Raw genomic sequence first — 21,248 nt, forward strand, 5'->3', positions numbered from 1 at the left:
TAATTTTTCACCAGTGATAAAAGTCATAGATGTTATCTGTTTTGAGAGACTGGAGAGGGGAGGAAGAGGGGACTGGAGAGGGGAGGAAGACCACTTGCAGCAAAATGTTTTGAATAATCCAAATTTAAGATTTTCTTTATAGAGCAGCAATCACAAAAGCAATTTGCAAAAACTGTATCACAGCATTATAAAGTTTATTAGAAAAGTATTAATATATACAAAGACACATACAGTATTCCTAGGAATTGCATAATACAAATGTTTCTTTTAAGCAGGAGAAGTTTAACACAATAGACAAAAAATAAGATTTAATACTTTTAACAAACTGTTCGTTTTTTCTTATTTTTGCCAGCTGTTTTTTTCTTTGTGGTTTCTGATTTCTGTTTTTTTCTGTGGAAATTAAATACAACAATTATTTCCACTAGTACACTTGAACTCATATAAATAATCAGACAAGTTTACAATTTTGTGTGTGTGCTCTAGGCACATTTAGCTGTAAAGTCAGCTTCAGTAATGTAGACAATGAGAAATGCTATGTATATTTTTTTGACTTTTTGCCCTACCGGGCCATTTTATGCATAATACAAAGTACAGATTCTATAATGGCAAACAATTGCAGCTTTGTTTACAATTTAACAACAGGAACAAGATTAAGCTAGAAACTTAGTCCCAAAAATTACATTTGGATAAGTATCCTGAAACTTTAATGAGTTCAAAATGATTCAGTGTGATTTGTCTCAAATGCCATCAAAATTTCTCACATAGCCATTCCTCATTTAGTGATAATTTGCAAATACTATTATATTAAAGGTCTAGTCAATTTCAGGTACAGTACCATTGCTAGCCCCCGGAAGGTTATAATGAGGTCACAGAACTAACTTTTTAAACTTGCAGGTGGTTAGTACTTTTCGGGAAACTTGCTATGTAGAAAGATACAGCTTCTTTACCCAATATTTCTACTTTGGGGGGTAGAAAGGAAACAGGTCAGGCATAGGACACTGTACAAGATAATTTTTATCTGAATAAATTATTGCTGCCATCTGAATAAGATGGCAGCCTATATCTTTGCAGCATCTCCATCATGCTTCATGACCATTTAGTTGGGGTTTGCAATTGCTAAATGAAGGGCTGTATATATAGGTGTAGAATGATTATTGTATGCATTTTTCATTCAGCATGGAATTTTATGTAAAAACATCTTTCAACAATTGAATAATTTAGTTCTGAATATAACAGCCATAATTCCAGCATTAAATCTATTAATAACGATTCATTAATTAGGAATATTTACTTGTTTTTCATTTGAAAGAGCTTAGTTTGTTTTAAAATATGAATTTAGGTTCGCAGTTCACTTAATACAATTTTGAAAGATTATCTATTGGAGGCAGTTCAGTAATCCTAAACCAGGGGGTCTGCAAATCTACAGATGCCAATCTCTTCCAAGCTGCACAAAACAAAAAACATAGGACTGTATGTGATTACTGCCTTAAATTTTGTCTGTGATCATCTCAACATGAATATTAACTAAGAGAAGATCCACAACCATTATTAGTTCCTTGTTACATTCTATGAACACGTTTTCTTTCTATCCTATTGGCTACGGCCTTCTGGACTACAGATAGGTTCAGAAACTAGTTTGGCCTACTTGTCAGCCTTTGGTTATTTTATTCCATTAGTCTTTGCTCATTCTATGCTTTATTTATTTATAAAATTGTTGGGCAATCTTGACGCTATGGATATAAAGTATGTATATCCATTTACTTGCTTTTCATATAAAGGTTTATGCATATAGTCTAGTTTTACTAGGCTCACAACTGATCAAGAAGCAGATGGATTTGTGGCGTAGAGCCTTTGAACAGCCTCGTCTAGTGTACCAAGTGCATGTTCCTGCATTGGCAGCTCCTGCATAGTCACTCATGCTCTCGTTGCCTCCAGATGTACACGGGTTACTTGAAGAATATCCAGAAGCTTCAGCTGGCACAGAAAACAGCAACGTGAGCAAGTGTGTGCATTCCTAGAGCAACCCGTATTACACCTTTGCTCCCCAAGTTGCATTGGTTGCCATTTTGCTTCTAAATCCAATTCAAAGTACTGTTTTTAACCTTTAAAGCCTTTCAAGGTTTGGAATTGGGTCATCTAATGAACTGGCAGAGTATATAACAAAACATTTTTATTGTACATTTTTTGTTCTTATTGATTCTCTGCCCAGTCACCTTTGGTGAGATGAGCAGGTACATTTGATTAATAAAGTAATATTTTGTCACAAAATGTTCTAGTTAGGCTTTTTTTGAAAATGAAATAATAGTCTCCAGGACTTCCATTTTTGACCTTTTAAAAAATAACTTTGGTCAACTTTACATGAAAGTTTTGCCCTTAATTTTGATAGACAACCTGCATTCTTTGGTTTATGATAAGTATCTTCAAACCAACCTATTTATGTCTAGCCATTTTATAATTTAATACAAAATATTACAAATTATTCCACTATCCCTTTTTCTTAATTTTCAAGAATAAAGCATCTTTTCAGAAACATTTTTTCTATTGAATTCTATGGAGGTAAGAAACGGTATTTAGCTTCCTCTACTCTTTGGAAAAGACACCTGTCTCTTTCATTTTTTTGGTCAAAAACAACAAATATCCTCTAAGACAGGCATGTCCAAAGTGCGGCCCGGGGGCCAAATGTGGCCCTTCTTCAAATTTCAAGCGGCCCGCAGCCTCTTCTCCCCACTGGAATTATTTGTTTAGTCTTTCATAAAATATCGCATTTTTCGAAGTATAAAGATGCATCTTTTTCCTCTCAAAAAAGACGCTAAAAATCTGGGTGCATCTTATACACTGAATACAGCATTTTTTGCCTCCCAAAACTCTGCCCCCTTCACCAAAATGGCTGTGCATAGCCTTTAGGAGGTTTTCAGAGTGCTCCTGGGGGCTGTGGAGGGCATAAATGAGCAAAAAATGGGCCATTTTTTTGCTCAACTTTGCCCCCCTCTAGTCCCCAGGAGCACTCTAGAAGCCTCGTAAAGGCTATTCATGCCCTTTAAAAAAAAGGCCCATTTTCGTGAAAAATGGGCCATTTTTGGGAGAGTGCAAAAAACTTTTTTTTTAATTTGCCTCTTCAAAATCTTGGTGCATCTTATACTCCGAAAAATACGGTAGTCAATTCGCATTTAATGTTAAGGGTTCAAAGAATGTCAGGCTGAATGATCGGGCCCACACATTTTCACCTCATCAAATCTGGCCCTCCTTGCAAAAAGTTTGGACACCCCTGCTCTAAGAGATCTGGCCAGCAAAAAAGATTTATGAATCATAACCATGGTTTTGTAGAAATTCTCTTCAGAAAATAACAAAAAGGCCATTTTGACTCCAGGTCACATGTTGAATACTGAACTATTATATATTAGAATAGTTATTTCAAGTAGACAAGCCAATCTGAGGATGGCTTGATCAACATGTTCTAGGACAAAAATGCAACATTTGGGAGATTCTAGAATATTCCATTTTCCGAGTCCTGAGTTAAATTCCCTCTCCCATCTTTTGTAAAACAGAAAGTGCCCCTACCTGTTCTTTGATGTTACTTCAGGTTCGAGAACAACAACATCCTCTTCTTCACTGTCCGATAATACAATTGCCTCTTCTTCAAGACAGAAGAAAATTATTGGTATATTATTTTTAAATCCTACACAGCTTCTAAATCTGTCATGGATAACAATTATATGGATTCTATGGATTGACACCAATATGATGATATATAATTAATATATGTAAATCTGAACCAGACCAAACCTAACCGCAACATCTTCTCTGAGCAGATTCTGAAACACATTTTCATATGCTGTAGAAAATGTCTACAGCATATATTTCCAACAGTTACTGGCTAGATGGAAAATGCTTTATGTATTAGGAACTGGAAGGAGGAAACAATGAAACAAGATTTCAAGCCACAGCAACTGCTCATTTTTATACTGGCAACAAAGTTTATAATTGTGTTATAGCAGTTTCAACTTTACCAGATTAATACAACAGGCTTTACATGGAATGGACTAATTTTGCACACCAATTAATACTGTTACACATGGTATACATATTGTCAAAGAGTATGTAACCTCTGATTTAAAAGATGTTTGTGAAGAACAGATAATCTCCATTAATCAGTTAAAGTTTCCCTATGTTAATAAAATAAATGCTACACGTTTTTCACCAGAAAAGATACTGCATATGCACTAATTTACTACTGTATTGATATCCTTTAACAACACATTACAGGTAGTGCTCGACTTATAACAAAAATTGAGTCCAAAATTTCTGTTGCTAAGTGAGACAGTTAAGTGAGCTTTGCCCCATTTTACAGCTTTTCTTGCCACAGATATTAAATGAAACACTGCAGTTAAGTTAGTAACAGTGTTAAGTGAATCTGGCTTCTTCACCGACTGTCAGAAGGTTGCCAAAGGTGATCACACGACCCCAGGACACTAACCATCATAAATATGAGTCAGTTGCCAAGCTTCTGAATTCTGATCATGTGACTGGAGATGCTGCAACGGTCGTAAGTGAAAAACAGTCATAAGTCACTTTTCAGTACCATTGTAACTGAAGTTAAATGAACTGCTATAAGTTTAGAATTACATGTAGTGACAAAACTATTCTACTCCATTCTTAAGAAAGTTTAATTTCTACGTTGAAAGTGTGGACACACATCCAAGGAAGCCTCCTCTCTCCTCTTAGATCCCCTAATGTGGTGCCTTTGCATTGGATAGTTATTTTCAAAAATAACCTGGAGTGTTGAGAACAACTTTGAAAATGTTCACTGCTATCTATATAGAAGGCCAGTAAGGATTTTAAACTGAAAGCAGCATGTGATCTGATGAAATGAATTTCAACTTGAATGCAATTTCCCATTTCCCATTTTTTTAAAAAACAGTATTCTAACCTTTTTGTTTTTTGGCTCCAATATGTACATCTCCCATTTCTATATTTTGGTCGTCTGCTGTTAGAGATTCATCCTGGCCATCTTCCTCTTCCTCTTCCATTTCTGATTCCTCAAAATCTGCCCATGATTTCTGAAGTCCTTCTCCAATCTGAGCTGTGCCTGATGCCCATAATACAGGCTTAGACAAGCTAATTTCATTAAGGAAAAACCAGGTCTTATCTAAAATGTAACATGATAAAGAATGATTCTCATATTTTGCCATATTTTGGAGAAATAATCTTGCAAATTTGCCTTGTAATTCTTTTTGGAAAAGGAGGGAGACGAGAAAGAGAGAAAGATGTTATTACTTAAATATGGTAACAAAAGAATATAGTGAACTTAACAGCTGACCACATGCATATGAATATAGTCTTTTTCTCACAAATATTACACAGAAAAATATTAACTAAAGTGATCAACAAACAAAAAAAAGTAGTTTTATTGTTGACATCTGCTACCAGACAACAGACCTGAAAGTCTGAGGTATATTGGGACTTCTCTACAAAGTTAAATATCACAAAGAATGTGGGATCATTCTAATTGTATGTCTGTACTCAAGAATAAATATTTGGAATATCCAATATGAACAAATAAATGGCTTACTGAAGTATTATGTTTTTCATTGTCTGAAAATGTGACTAACTTAACATTATCCTTAATGTTTAAGATTTCTCTTCATATTTACTGGATACTCCAAAGGGTGTTTAATGAAGTCTTCCAACGTCATTATGCTTGGAGTATAAACTGGGTGATGGGACATTTAATTCTACAATATTGGCTCATTCAACTATTTCCTAAGTTTCGTTTAATGTTAACTTTTATTTATCAAATGTATATACCCATCCTATCAGAAGCAACTTAAATACAGTGTTGCAAAGATCAATACAATTTAAAAATGTGAACATACTCTTGAATTATATACCAAAAAATTGGGATAACTCTTCTGATGAAGAGTTAGGGAATTATTGACATAGTTAGCAGCAAAAGTATTACTCTCCAATATTGGTGAGCCAGTTGCCAGATACATAATCGTGGATCATCAATATGTGGTTTTCTATTTATGAACTGGCTTTCTAGCAAAACAATGGAAAGCTGATCAATATTAGGCTATGTAATCCAAGTGTAATGATGAATTTAAAAATTCTGAATGATTTTACATGCAATATTTTTGTTTCCTTTCTTAATTTATTTCCTCTTTTCTGAATACTGAAACAATATTTTTTTTAAAGAAATTAAGATGCTCCTGAGCATAGAAGGCCAACCATCTGATTTTCTGTTATGATGCAACAAAAGATACACTTCTGGAGGAGGAAATGCGTTGGCAATTATTTCTTCAGCTTGCTCTTGTACATCATTAGTATTGACTGGGGCTTGTTCTATTTTAAAGGCAGTTATTCTTTCATTAGGAATAGATTCTGCAAATCCATATTTTCCACCTTCTTTCCTATTAAAAGAAAAGAATTCCTTTAGAAGTTTGCATTGAAACATAGACTAAGAACCAAAAGATATTACTTCTTTATGAATTTTTAACCATACTTAGTATAATCATACTCCATTTTAATTTTCCTCTATATGTCTTAGTAGATAATTAAAGTCAGAGTAAATATAAAATGCCTTGATTCAATTCAAGAAACTAAATGGATGTGTTCTCACCAGTTCTCACAACATAAATTGTGCTATTAGCTCTTTTTAATATGTAAGTTTAGGATAGGGATGAGTCGGTAAAAGAAAAGAATCAACATTTTGCATTGAAAGACCAGAATTTCTGCCTAGATGTCATTTAAGAAGCTATTCTAAAATACAGTTTATGTGATAGCCAATGATCTGGCAGAAATAAGCAATTACTATGAAGTGGTAGTGCCACTGAGACTAACATAGCCATGAAATTATATATATAAAAGCAAGACTCTGCAAGATCCCCAAACTTTTTTTCAACGTATATAATTTGAATTTTTGGTGGCATATTACAATTGCTCTCACAAAATGGTTGCCATTATGGATGAAGCCACTTACAAGGCAAACTATTAGAAGATAGACTACCGTATTTTTCGGAGTATAAGATGCATCGGAGTAAAAGATGCACCAAGGTTTTGAAGAGACAATTTTTTTAAAAAAAGTTTTTGCACACTGTAAACCTCCCAAAAACGCCTGTTTTTTTTTTTTTTTAAGGGCATGAATAGCCCTTAGGAAGCTTGTAGAGTGTTCGGGGGTGGGGGTGGGGGCGAAATGAGCAAACAACGGCCTGTTTTTTTCTCATTTCTGCTCTCCCCAGCCCCCAGGAGCTCTCTGAAAGCCTCCTACAAGCCATGCGTGGCCATTTTGGTGAAGGGGGCAGGGTTTCAGGAAGTGAAAAATGTTGTATTCAGTGTATAAGACGCACCCAGATTTTCAGCCTCTATTTTGAGGGAAAAAGGTGCGTCTTGTACTCTGAAAAATACAGTACGTGTTGCTACTTTTTTCTCTAGAATGTGAGTTCCAGAAGTACTGTGGGAAATAATTCTTAAGCCTAATACTTTGCAGTGGCCTTCATGTTTAGGTTTTTTATTTATTTTTACTTAATATTTTTTTTGTAAATATAAAGAGAATTTTATGAAGCTTCCCTTGTTTTCTTATTAATGTTTTCTTCATGAGCTTTGCTTGCAATTGTTTCATTATCTGACTAGGTAACATCATCAATTCCTAGTTGGGTAATGAAATGTTTGGAAGCAAACAATCAAGCTCAAAAAGCACCATTGATTCAATTCAGATTCTGTTTTACAATCTACCAGACTGGCCTTACAAAAGCATGGATGTATCAATTTATAATAGACCGCATTAATAGGCATTAGCCTGCAGCATTAAAAATCTCACCTAACTTTTTGATCATTTTCCAAAGCTTTTTGAATTAGTTCAGTGATTTCTGCTACTTTGACTCCTGTTATTTTGCTGCATCTCAAAACCTATGGAAAATCATAATGCAAGTTTAAATTATTTCATCACAGAATGTATTTTCCCCATGAGTATTTGCAAGTACGTAATCTAAAAGATCTGGAATACACATTGATAAACAATTCACAAATCAGGAGAGAATGAAGATAACAGGAATTTAGACTATGGTAGAAGATCCTTCATTATTAATTTTTAGGATTTTCTTTACTTTTCAACTACCCAAAATTTAGTCTTTTACATTTAACATGAAATTTAATTAAAGAATGATAAACTGACAAGTTTGCGAAAGTCAGAACTGTGAGATAAAATTTTATCATATTTAATTAAATTGAGTTAATTTATTCTTCATACAGAATCATGGAATCAAAGAGTTGGAAGGGATTAAGCTCCCTGGCTCAGGGCAAGAATCTAAACGAAATCACCTCTGAAACAATGAGCAAATATTGAGCAAATCCAGTAAAAATAGAGCCCACTACCTTTCTGGATTATTGGTCTGCTATCTTACTGTACAAGATTTTTTCCCTAATATCCAACTGGAATCTACCTTCTTCTAGTATATTAGAATATATTAGAATATATATATTAGAATAAAGAGCAACATGCATCCAAACAAATTCTGCCATAAAAAGCTACTGCAGGGAATAACAATAGATCCACATCAGGGACTGCTCACATTGGACACTCACATTTATCAGATACAATAAACTTCAGATAAAAAAGTTACCAGAAACAAGTCATACAAAATGTATACTAAAGTATGCAAAAAATAATAATTATAGTTTGTTAGCTAACACATCTGCACCTTAGACACAAAGGATCCCTCCTACAAATGATTTCTGGTTTGCAATTTCTGAATGACTCCCTATTACAACCTCAAGTCAGAGCTGTAGGAACAATTTCCCACAGGGAATGGTATATAGATCAGTAAATAAAGAATGAAGTTAAGTGAAAAAAAATTCCTAGTATCCTTCCTTCATACCAAGAATTCTATTGAGAGCAATTTGAATCCAACTGATTAATTTTAAATTTCTTGCTGAATTCAAAATGGCTTTGAAACCCAACATTTATCATGGCAAAAGAAGAAATTAACCAATTGAGGCCCAGAAACTGTTCTTTTGAAAGACAAATACCATGGGTAATACTCCAGTTTTAAAAACTTCCATGTTACCTGTTCTTTTAGTAGCATAATTCCACCACTGGATTGAATGGTGCAGATTTCACGGTGTTTGTTCATGGCTATTACAAGGAGGCCATCCATTACACGTTCCTCTTGTTCACTGGGATCTACTAGTAAGTAAGTCCTGTACCATTTTAGAACAAGTTGCAATATTTTATATCAAAATGGAAAATAAATTAGTAAGTGCAATAACCTAATAGATGAAGCAGTAGTCTTAGCCATACTAGAAGTACTTAGCTATATTCTCACTCTGGATTCCTTCAACTAAACAATGCCATCTATTGGGAACCTGAAAGCATGTCTTCTCTGTTGCAGTGACTGCCCTCTAGAATGAGGTTCCCCAACTTTCTGGCTTTCTGGAGAATCTTTTGGAATAATGTGGGTTGCTTTGTTTGTTGTTCAGTTTGTGCCAGCTTTGTTTCTTTATTTCATGTGGGCCCTTCGAGGAGACAAGTCTAGAAAACTAAAATAATTTAGCTAATACTATTTCTGTTACAGAGTTATTGTAAAAGATTTTTGCAAGTTTGAATACACTTCCCCCTTCTCTCCCCTTAGCTTCATAAGATTATTCCTTCTTCCCATTACATCTTACTTTTTGTTCTCTGTTTTTTTATCTGTTATTGTTTTGTGGTTCTCTGTCTTATCTGTTATTTTATTGTTCTCTGTGTTTTTATCTATTACTATTTTATTGTTCTTTGTGTTTTTTTTTCTGTGAAGCACCATTAATCACTCAGGTCAGGTGGCTTAAAAATTTAATGCAATAATAACAGAAATAATAATCAAATCCATTCACTTTAACTGTAAGATGTTGGTCTTTCAGTATTTTTCATTGTATATTATTTTCTGATTTTTTAAAAAAAAGACAGCTCATGTCAGTAACGAGAGACAATCAAATTTGTGTACTATCACATCTTAAGTAAGTTTTTAATTGCTTTGGTGTACATATCAGAATACTCTTATTGGTGCACAATAATAGTGGAAAACTGAAAGTAATGTTAACTTACCCTTCCTGGAAAAAAGCAAAGCTTACACAAATAGGCATGTGGTGGATGCTCAGAGGGACAGGATCCCTTTCTTCAGGTGTATACTAAAGAACCGAACACAACAGTATTTTGCTTAGCCAATTGCATACACAAATATATATGCATAAACTATATGGATAAACAATGCCCAAATGTTAAAGATATGCTTGCTTTCTAAAACAAAGCAAGGGGCTATACTAACAGGACTTTGAACCTTTCAATAAATGAAAAGAATGTCACCCATAATGTATTAAGTAATTTTGATTAAGTATGATTTTCTGGCAGAAGTCTTATTTGTAATTAGGCACCTTGCTTTGATCCAATTGATTTTATTGACACAGTTCTTTGGCTCCAAAGGAAAATAATGATTTAGAAAATCTAAAATACTGTATTGTTTGTAAGTTAATACACATTTACAAACTATTTCCATTCCAACTTTAGAAAAACCAAAACATGCAAGAGTGAGATCATTTTAAATTCCCACTTTAGAAGAAAATTACCAATGTTACTTCTTCCCCCTGTACTGACACGTCAGGCCTCCGAAAGTGGCATAATGCCACTATTGCTGCTATACTTGCAGCATCCATAATGTTTCCATTATGATTCAGCAAATGCAGGTCCACACGAATTTGCCACACCTCAGGAAAAAAAAGAAACAATTCATTTAATTCGCTATTTTAATTCATTGTTCATATATTTAACAGGTATCTTGATGAAAAAAGAAATCTAGAAAAATATGATATAATAAAACTGTCAGGTGGCATGTAATACCACGCATATATAAATCTCTTACCCCTGCTGATACCCCAAAGATGTATTAAATGTTGGGGGGGGGGGGATTCTAAAAGGACAGCCAATACTGGAACAGATTTACCAACTACATTAAGTCTTTACATACAGGCACATATTTATAATATAAGCAGAGAAAAATCTTATTCACAATTCCATGGACAATATTTTGTTACCAAAATACTTATCACAGAAATAGTTATGTAATTGTTCAAATGCAATCTAAGTCAATTTTACCAAATACTATGTACACTTCTGAAAATTTTCAACTCTCATATGCTGGGATTACTTTCATAAATTTATGAAAATGATTGAGCTCCTAAAACTAAAAACCTTCCTGATAAATCTTTTTTATGGCCAGTTTAATCTAGTGGTTAAGGCACAAGGCTAGAAAGGAAGAAATCATGAGTTTAAGTTCCGTCTTAAACACGAAAGCTAGCTAGATGACATTGGGCAGATACAAATAAACAAATACAGGTAGTCCTTGAGTTTCAACAGGTTTAAAGTTATGACAACGCATCCAAATTTAATTATGTCTTGACCCCGAAATTACATATATAGGACCACCACTGTGATCATTCGCCCTTATAACCAACCGCAGAGATGCTACAACATGCCCTCTGCCTATTCCCCCCTCCCTCCGAGGTCCCAACAGGCACTGGGCCTGCTTCGCTAGCTACCACATACTCCCCCCCCCCCCCAAATCACTCATTTACCTTTTCAAAATATCCGGAGCTCAAGATGTATGGGTAGGAAAGGAGAGTAGGCTGGGCTATGTAGCAGAAAGGTAGGTTATCTTTTGTTCAGACATTGAAGAAGCTATTTTCCTTTTGCCACTAGATGCTAGCCTTCCCTCCCCACCAACATTAGCCCTGCTAATCTTACACTAATGGTGGGAGAGGGAAGGCATACAGCCAACAGCAAATCTCTTTCCTATAGATTTCTCTCTTTTTTGCACTTTTGCTATAAAGTGCAATGGATCAAATGCCCTATTGCTTTACGCTGGTGTTCAGGGAGCTACAGAATGCAAAGGACCAAAATCAACATGATTTTTTCTTAACTCTCCAAACACCAGCCATGATAATTCTGCCGGATTTGCTTCCCTTGCAATCCTTTCCTCCCAATGCCAGTAATGCTAGTGTAAAGCTAGTGTGGCTGGCGCTAGGAGGAAAGGATTACAAGAGAAGCAAAACCAGATTTCTTCTAAATTGTGCTGTGGCCCAACAATGACCCCCAAAGGGACTGGCATTCTCTACTCAAGCTTCCTGAGTTCTGGATATTTTCAAAAGCTAAGTGTGCAATTGTGATGGGGTGAAGTATGGAGAAGGCCCGTAGGTATTTGAGGAACCCATGTGTCGGGAGGCAGAGCAAGGGATATCTCAAAGGATGAAGGAGGCTTTCCAGAGGTGCCTGTGCCTACACTAGACTTCCCACGGTTTTCCCCATCCCTGAATCACCCCATGCTATACCTAATATACCTAATGTAAAGATTGAAAATTCATAAATTAAAACCTATGAAGAACGGATTTGGAAAATCTAAAACATGACTTGCTATTGTATGCAAGATTATATATCAGATTATAATCAGATTTTCTAGTTTGGAAAATCTCATATATACAAAAGAATGCAATTTACTTTAAAATACATGAATTCTAAAACAAAAGTCATTAGATTTTTCAATGCTCGTTTGTAATACACACCTTTTCACCAGCAACAACACAAAGAGATTCAGTATCTACACACTTGGAGTTCCTTAGACATCTTTCTAACAACCGATTCAGTTTTACAAGCAATTCAGATTGCCTAGAGAAAAAAAAAATCATACAATAGATATGTCCAGAAAATATTTTCAAAATATTTTTCAGTACATTGTTTTCTAAATTTCTAGGAAGTTATTGAGTTCCAAAGATATCTTTGGAAAGAGATCCATTGTCAGTTAAAGATGGGAAATCAAATTTTCCAAATCTTGATTTTGCATCTTGCATACTTTTTCACTTGTATCAAATTCAGACATTTTAGCCTAAATTTCCATTCCTGGACTTTTGAGATATTTATAATGAAAATCTTTAGTTAATTGATTGTTTCGGGTTCAAAACATAATACATTTGCTATGATTAATATTATATAAATTCAAAAACTGGAATATTATTTTCAGAAAAAAGTATCGTTACTTTTTTTACCAACTAAATTGACACTATAAAGTAAACTAGCTCTCAAAAATGGTTTAAAATGGTTTTGGGAAAGAACTGAAGCGACACTGGGAGCTTTACATTATATCAACTAGTAGATGATACAACGAATTTTGGGTTTTTTAAAATCATTTTCTATGTTAAAAAACATGTTTACAAGTTGTCACCTCTGGCAATATTTACACTTTCAACCTTAATATATCATTTTGGATCAGCTGCATTTTCAGTCTCAAATACAATTAGGTTGTTAGAAAGGAGCACTTCATTTTATAAAACAAAAAGCTCATAGTGAATTTTATTTGTTGTCAATAAATCAATTTAATATGCAAATGTTAAAGACAACTAAATGGAGAAAGGAACTAAGGAGACTTATTTTATCAAAACAATGAGAAAATATTTTGACCTCAATAACAAATACCTTACTAGATCTCAGATTACAGTAATAATTCAAACTTTTTAGATGTCTACCATTGTGTTTATACAGAAAAGAAATACTACTGGAAATGTGACCAGAATAACATTTCATTAAAAGCATGTTTTGCATATTCCTAATGTTGCTATGTTCTGGGAAGAAGTACTTCCTACATTAATTTGGGACATAAACTTTGGAGTAAAGTTTAATATTTTCAGATACATACATTCTTTTGAACTGCACACACATTGCATGGAAATTGACAAATGGACTAAGCAATGGATTCTCCACGCACTGATAGCTGCCAAACTATTAACTTTTCAACATTTGAAAGACAAACATATGTTATTTATATAATTTCCAGTTTTCCTATTGAAGACTTAATATTTTGGCAATTATCAGGGCATGGAGAGAAATGTTTTACTTTGGTTATTGCAGGTGGTGGTGGGTGGGCAACACATACCTTCCTGGTTCAAAAGCTGGTGATGCCATGGGTGACAGCTCTAGATTAAAGAAAAGTATGCCTTCTGTTGCACGATTTGGCTTTGGGGAGACAAGTTCACATGACACTTGCCCAAGAACTCTGCAAAAAGAAGACATAGTCTTTAGAATCAAATTGCGGTCACTTATTAATTAATCAAAAAATGGCAAGAAGATACTTTAAAATTCTACAGTAACATAAAAGTGAAATATATCTGGAATCTATTCATTGGATTCCTGGCTGAAAGTAATAAATGGCACAATGCCTTTATAAGTCCTATCAAGTAGAAGACAAGGTAGGTGTGGAATAGTTATTTGATACAAATCAAAGCAAAAGCTTCTTTTCTTCATTTATGTTGCTTCATAAGCAATATTTATATTGCTTCCAGACTTCCAGGGGACTCTTTCCAGCCCTTACCAGAAATAGTACCTAACTTCTGCATGAATCTGATTTGAATGTTAGTATGAATAATATTGATATCTGTTGCATCACTGAGAACTATGGTAACAATATGTATAAAGGATAAGCTTTTTCTTTAATTATCTAACACGAGTGGAATTTCATCTCCTGGGAAGGAAATATAGCCCTTTCTGATAATCATTGTAAAAGGTTTAAAAATAATTTCATTTATGGTAAGTCAACATTGTGTTTATTTAAAAAAGATGCTTTTAACTAAGATACCATTTAATATTGCTATTTTATTGTATCTTTTTGTTATTTTACCAAGTAATGTACTGAACATCCTGCATGGTTTCATTATCTCTGTAATTTATATTACATTAAAATTTGCTTTGTAAAGATTTCCCCCCCCCCTACGAAAACCAGACTGCAAATCTATTAAATACAATACACAGAATTATAAAACACTGGATACCTTGTTTTTCCGAGCTCCACAATACAGCAGCCATAGTCAACACCAAAAGAAATGCGGAGGTTTCTGTAATCGTAGCACTGTCGCCCATCCAGACGCTATAAACATCAAACAAGAGTCATTTAACAGCAAGAACGAAAAATAGAGTACCGGTATATAGTGAGAGAATATAGTGCTACCTTTTAAAGAGTTTTAAACGTCAGAGAAAAGGGAGAAATCAACAGGACATCTTTGTATCTGAAAGATTTAAAAAAACGCTCACTTTGGGCATTTCTAATTTAAGAACATATAAATGTTACCTATTAGAGTTAAAACAATCCAAAGGCTACACTGGATGAGCCCAGAGTACAGGTAGTCCGCGACTTATGACCACAATTGAGTCCAAAATTTCTGTTAAGTGAGACATTTGTTAAGTGCTACATTTGCTACACTTTACAACTTTTCTTGCCACTTGTTAAGTGAATCACTGAAGTTGATAAATTAGTAACCCAGTTGTTGAGTTAATCTGGCTTCCCCACTGCCTTTGCTTGTCAAAAGGTTACCAAAAGGTAACCTGACTTTGGGACACAGCAACGGTCATAAGTATGAACCAGTTGCCAAGCATCTGGATTTTGATCACGTGATCATGGGGAATGCTAGAACGGTTGTAACTGGGAAAAATGGTCATGAGTCACTTTTTTCAGTGCCATTGTAACTTTGAACGGTCACTAAATGAACTGTGATAAATTGAGGGCTACTTGTATCTAAAGCTAGTCTTCTGAGATGTCTGTAGAAGGGAAGCCTCTCCAGGTGACTGAAGAATACCAGGATCTCGTCAGTCCAGTTTGGAAAATTAGATGCCTAAAGCCTTCCACAGAAAACGTTTGCAATTTCTAGGACAACAATCTCAAAGCAAAGACCTTAATTTTAAAAAGTGGCAAAAGGCAGTTGGGCTCCTTTTCTAAATGCCGCTTTCTCACCCCACTGCGCACATGCGCAGACCAATATTGATACGTCCCTTGGGCGCCTCAGCGCACGCCGCTTTGAAGCGCACGTGATCGTATCCCTCGTTACCTTCCTTTCCTCGATAGCCCGGAGCAGGAACCGCTTCTCACAATTAGAGAGTGGCGTTTCCTTCATAGTAGCTACCGTTCGCCCCCTCTTCAAATGGTCGCGTGCTTCCTTTAGCTGTCTGTGTTTTTGCAGACGTCATAAAAGGGCGCCGCTTAGCAAAAGCCCGCAACTTGAAAAGCGTTGCCGAGAGCCGGCTTTCGATTTCTGGTTGGCAACTAGCCGTAAAATAGAAGGAACGTCACGTAAAAAGTGTATTAGGTGCGCATGCGCCATCTTAAGCGTGACACCCCACCCACCCACGAGAGTGGAAGCTATTAGAAGGGCAGGAGAGATGCTTGGATTTCTGGCGATATCTGCCTGTAGTAGCGATGGGGAGTCCGTAGCTTTTTAGAGGTCGTCGGGTTCCGGCGTTTCGGTAGCTGCGGCGGTTCGGTGGCGGCGGCTGACGGAAGTGGAGTGTTTTGAGTCGAGATTCCCCACTATAAAGCCAGTGCATAATAAAACCACCTTTTTTTACGCTGCCTGTGCATCCAAGCGCGAAAGTTTTTGACGATTGTTAAGAAGGATATGCATTATCTGAGCCCTGTTGAAACTCAACGACACAGCTACACCTTTTTACAGTCACTTTCCGCAAGTTCGAAGGGGTTTGGGAAATCTGTGTAGAGTTGCATTTTGATCATTATGATGTACTCTAGTATTCCTTTGTTAATGTTAAGAGAAATTAGTTTTTCAGACAGTCATTGTCTAGAGGTGACGTTTAATGTACCCAAGAAGCCTAGAATGTGTGGAATGGTCTTGCTGTGGGATTTCAGGGAAATTGGACTGACAGATTTGGAAGAGCTTGGATTCAAGTGCCTGCTCTGCCTAGCCTTGACTTGGATACTTCTAATGAAGTCAGTTGTTTGTTACACTGCTGTTACTGTTTAGAATTGCTTTTTCAAACATTCCATTGGAATTCTGTAGAGATTCTCAGTCATCCAGGTCATGGTTGTCCCAAAGATGCTTTTTCAGGAAGCCACTGGATTTTCTTGGTGTTTTTTTTTTTAAGAAAAATGAAAAATCCTCCCATTCCCCACTATCCTGTCAGAGCTGAAGAAACTTCTTGGATGAGAAGCGAAAAAACTTCAGAGGAAAAAACAAAGTCCAATTGCATCCTGAAAAACCACCTTTGGGAATTCCATTGGAATCTCTTCTCCTGTAATTTCAACCTGTCATTCTGTCTCATGAGGAATAGGCTTTGCTCTTATTTATTAAATTTCTATGCTGCCCATCTGACTGATACAGTGATCTGGTGGATGGCTTATAATATTACATTTAGTATTATTATTGATTACACTTAATAACACACTTTCATGTTATCATTTTAGATGTGCACACTGGCCAGCTGAGTTCAGTCTTTTTTAAAGCCATTTTTCGCCCGCCCCAGGCTCCAGAGGCTTTATAGGAGCCTGGGGAGGCCGAAAACAGCCTCCCCCCCACCGTGGCCCTCCGGAGGCTTCAGGAGCTTCACTGAAGCCTCTGGAGAGCAAAAAAACGGCCCTATGGGCAAACCGGAAATTCAGGAACGGAGCTCCAGTTTGCTCGTAGGGCCGGTTTAAGCTCTCCACAGCCTTCAGGGACCTTCAGCCTCCTGGACTTCCGGTTTGCTCGTTGGGTCATTTTTCATCCTCTGGAGCCTTCAAGGAAGCCTGAAGGTCCCTGAAGGCTCTAGAGGGCTGAAACTGGCCCTACGAGCAAACCAGGTCCGTTCACAAACTTCCAGTTTGCCCATAGGGATGGTTTTTTGCTCTCCAGAGGCTTCAGGGAAGCTCTGAAGCCTCCGGAGGGCCTCTGGGGGGGGGGCAGGGAGGCTGTTTTCGCCCTCCCCAGGCTCCTATAAAGCCTCTGGAGCCTGGGGAGGGTGAAAAAAGCATGCAAAAAATGAGGGCAATGCCTGTCATGCGCGCATGTGTGCTGGGGGTGTGTTGCACATTGCATTATGGGTGTGGCACACCCACGCACGACCCCCCCCGCTTATGGCACGCGACCCAAAAAAGGTTCGCCATCGCTGCCTTTAGGCCTTTTGTCAAATGGTGGTTCCTTTTACGGAATCTTGTTCATGGCTGAAAATTAATATGTTTGGCAAACACAGTAAAGCATTTCTGTACTCTTCATATCATAATTCATAAGTAGCTGTTATAAACTGTTACGATAAGATTTTAAAATAGCCAAATATTGCAAAATGTCATTTTCTAAAGTTTATTTTAGTTATGAATGTTTCATCAGTGCATTAAGTAAGCAAGTAAAATGTCCTAGCCTAGGTCTTTGATGAATTTCATTACTTCCAAAGCATTTGGAAAGCAATAGCACTTATTCCACTTGCACTGCAGGTGATGGCGGCATGCATAATAATCATCCTTATCATGCAAATTGATTAGAAAGATAGACATGATTGGTTGCTAAATTAATCCCCACTGGTCACTATGTAAAAAATACGCCCTACCTATATCCGAAAAGCCATGGGAACATAAAGTGAAAAACGTTGGTGTAAATGAGACGGTGAAGATCCTGTGGGACTTTCGAATACAGACAGATCGTCATTTGGAACACAAGACACCAGATATCATGGTTGTTGAGAGCCAAAGCGTACAGTTAATGATATCACTGTACCAGGAGATGCCAGGGTGGAAGAAAAAGAACTGGAAAAAATCACAAAATTGAAACTAAATGGCTATGGATGAAGCAGTGTAACAGTGATACCCATTGTCATCGGGGCACGGTACCATGTCCAAGAAGTTTACAAAACATATCAATAAATTGCAGCTTCCTGCAATAACACCAGAGGAACTGCAAAAAACGGTGCTACTTGGAACAACATACATTTTAAGAAGTTACTAGGATGCTGGCAGCAACTTGTATCAACCATTGGCACCAGTCAATGGTATTTGTAATTCAACTAAAAGTTCAGTTGGCTGAGTTTCATGTTTAATGAATAAAGTATATAATAATAATAATAGTCTTTATTGTCATTGAACATCATGTATAAAACAAAATTGGTTAACCTCTAGTGGTGCAATCCATAACAAAAAATTCAAGACAATACAGTTCCCAATTTATACAAGTAATTGGGGAAAGAAAAAACTAGGCATACATTTCCTTATGTACTTGGAGTGATTGCAATTGTGTTTAGGAGTCTGACAGCCCGTGGGTAGAAGCTGTTTTTAAACCTGTTTGGCTGGCTGGCTATACTTCTGTGTCTTCTGCCCAATGGTAAAAGTGAAAAGGGACACTGGCCAGGGTGTGAATCATCCCTAAGTATCTTCCTTACTCTGCTGAAACAGTGAAACCTGCCAATGTCATCCAGTGCTGCTAGGGGCAAACAATGGTTTCTTGTGCCAAATGGATCACTCTCTGAAGTGCCTTCCTGTCCACAACTGTTAAACCAGAGTACCATACTGTTATATAGTATGTGAGGACACTTTCTATCATGGACTGATAGAAAGAAGTCATAAGGCATTATTCCACCTGACTTTTCCTGAGGACTCTAAGGAAATGAAGTCTCTGTTGAGCCTTACTAACCACCAGGGACTGTTGTTTTTCCAAGTGAGGTCGTGACTAAAGAGCATTCCCAAGAATTTAAAAGAGTAACGCCCCCCCTTGATATACAGTGGGGCAGGTTCCTCCTCATTACTAAGTCTGGACCTTTTAACCATAATTGCTTGTTTCTCATAAACTCCCCAGGTGAAGTGAATTAGTTCACATGTCATAAGTATATGCACATAGCCTATTGCATTAGAAACCACTTTCTTTTTTAAAAAAAAATTGAATCCAAAAACCCTACAAACAGAAAAGAGTCAAATTTACAATTTTTAAATATAAAATACAATTTTAAAATAAAACTAAAGAGTTTCATAAATAGAGGGAAATAAAAATTGGAAAACCAAAAGGGTTAGGTGAAAAAACCCAATGGGATGGAGTTGATTGAGGTATATGAAATCATGCATGGCATGGAGAAAGTAGGTTATTTTACCTTTCTAAAAATGCCCAGTGAACGAATCCATCCAGTGAAGTCGATAATAAAGCAATTTAGAAACTAGATTAAGAAGTACCTTGTTATGGAATTCCCTTATAGAATGTGTGGCGATGAATGACTTTACTGCCAGGGGCATGGGAGGTGGAACTGAAAGATAAATTAAGGAAAATAGGGCGACTGCTATGGAAAACAAAATGCAGGACTGAAAACGGTACTTATTCTTATCTTTTTCATTTAATTTACACTACCAACCTCCTAGTGAACACCTGGCTTTTCAGGGCAGTATGAGGAATAATAACTTGTTGACATAGCAACAGACAAATGTTTTACTCCTCCTGCAGAAGATGGAGCGGTGCACCTGTCACTTTCAAAATAACAATCTGGATTGACAATTGAAGCTGCTATGTGTTTTCCTAGAGAGTTTGGTAAACTGTTTAGTTAGTTTAGGAGGTGCAGGACTGAGGGAGATGTACAGTTCTGTCATCCAATCCAGAAGACTACCACCTGGGCTCAAGGCCACAGATGTGGAATGCTATGGTATTTGCTTCCCGAGGCACTTGCCTTGCTCTCCAATAACAAGTCATCTGGTTCTGCTGAAAGCCTGGGGCTAATTTAGTTCTCATTTATCTAAATAGTTGGCTTCTGTTCCATCAGATACAGGACGAGAAGCGTCTCCACAATAAATGGTTTCAGCATCAGCAAGCACTTTTGCTTGATTGCCTATAAAGAATAGCCATCAGAATGTAATTTTTCCCCAAGTTAAAAGAATTTCATTTTGGTTTTGGTGTAATCAAGATGCCACACTTCATGCTGTTGAAAGCGAAACAGTTTTTAGCAAACAAACTAAATTTCCTTGGGTTGTCTCATGATTGAGAGCGACACATAACATTCTAAATAACAGGCTCTGCAATCAAATGGAATGTCAATGCTCAACTGAAAAACATGCAGTGATTATTTAAAATTTAACACTATTGTAAGAATACAGTTGACAGTGCAATCTTAGAAATAAACTGTTTAGATTTACTCCTATGAATCAAAATAGTTTGCAGCCTGAGGCAGAAGGACAACTTTTCCCATTCTTATCCTATAAGCAGAAGCAAACATTGGCAAATTCTTGGCCTTCCACATAAACATGAAGATGCAAATCAGTGCCATGAGTAAAGAATCATAAGCTATTTAACAAAATGTGAACTTTGTTAAGATGACAATAGAATTAAACTTATTCTGTTCAGTACCTACCTTTTTTTAAAAACAGACTTTCATCTGCTTTTGTTAGGGAAATTTTTATGTGCATGTCCCATGCAAACAAATTAGATTGTCATTACCTGATACTAAAATTCCAGCCAGA

At 36.3% G+C, this 21,248-nt stretch overlaps 1 protein-coding gene across 2 annotated transcripts; it reads right to left on the bottom strand.

The window, feature by feature from the left end:
* Positions 1 to 177: 177 nt before the first annotated feature.
* EXOSC9 (exosome component 9) lies at positions 178 to 16,150 on the bottom strand. Of its 2 annotated transcripts, XM_081960116.1 has the most exons (13): positions 15,889 to 16,145; positions 15,015 to 15,072; positions 14,839 to 14,933; positions 13,947 to 14,066; positions 12,583 to 12,685; positions 10,594 to 10,731; positions 10,076 to 10,158; positions 9,063 to 9,195; positions 7,817 to 7,905; positions 6,264 to 6,410; positions 4,928 to 5,115; positions 3,559 to 3,634; positions 178 to 390 (listed from the first exon to the last, which is right to left on the bottom strand). In XM_081960116.1, exons 4-13 carry the CDS (start codon positions 13,973 to 13,975, stop codon positions 318 to 320), a joined length of 1,059 nt encoding a protein of 352 aa, XP_081816242.1. In that variant the 5' UTR covers positions 13,976 to 14,066; positions 14,839 to 14,933; positions 15,015 to 15,072; positions 15,889 to 16,145; the 3' UTR covers positions 178 to 317. The 2 variants fall into 2 exon arrangements, with proteins under 2 accessions (XP_081816242.1, XP_081816241.1); XM_081960115.1 differs by lacking the exon at positions 15,015 to 15,072 and having other exon boundaries at positions 15,889 to 16,150.
* Positions 16,151 to 21,248: the final 5,098 nt, after the last annotated feature.

This window comes from Natrix helvetica (assembly GCF_964273705.1).
Source record: "Natrix helvetica genome assembly, chromosome: 7".
Taxonomy (NCBI): Eukaryota; Metazoa; Chordata; class Lepidosauria; order Squamata; family Natricidae; genus Natrix; species Natrix helvetica.

Bases quoted from the DNA above. Each gene is read 5' to 3' on its own strand.
- EXOSC9 (XM_081960115.1), bottom strand. From the start codon at position 15,954: ATGAAGGAAACGCCACTCTCTAATTGTGAGAAGCGGTTCCTGCTCCGG. The intron at 7,906-9,062 runs GTAACATGGAAG...GATTTTCCATAG, and splicing joins TTATGCTACTAAAAGAACAG to GTTTTGAGATGCAGCAAAAT. The intron at 6,411-7,816 runs GTGAGATTTTTA...TTCTTTTAATAG, and splicing joins GAAAATGATCAAAAAGTTAG to GAAAGAAGGTGGAAAATATG.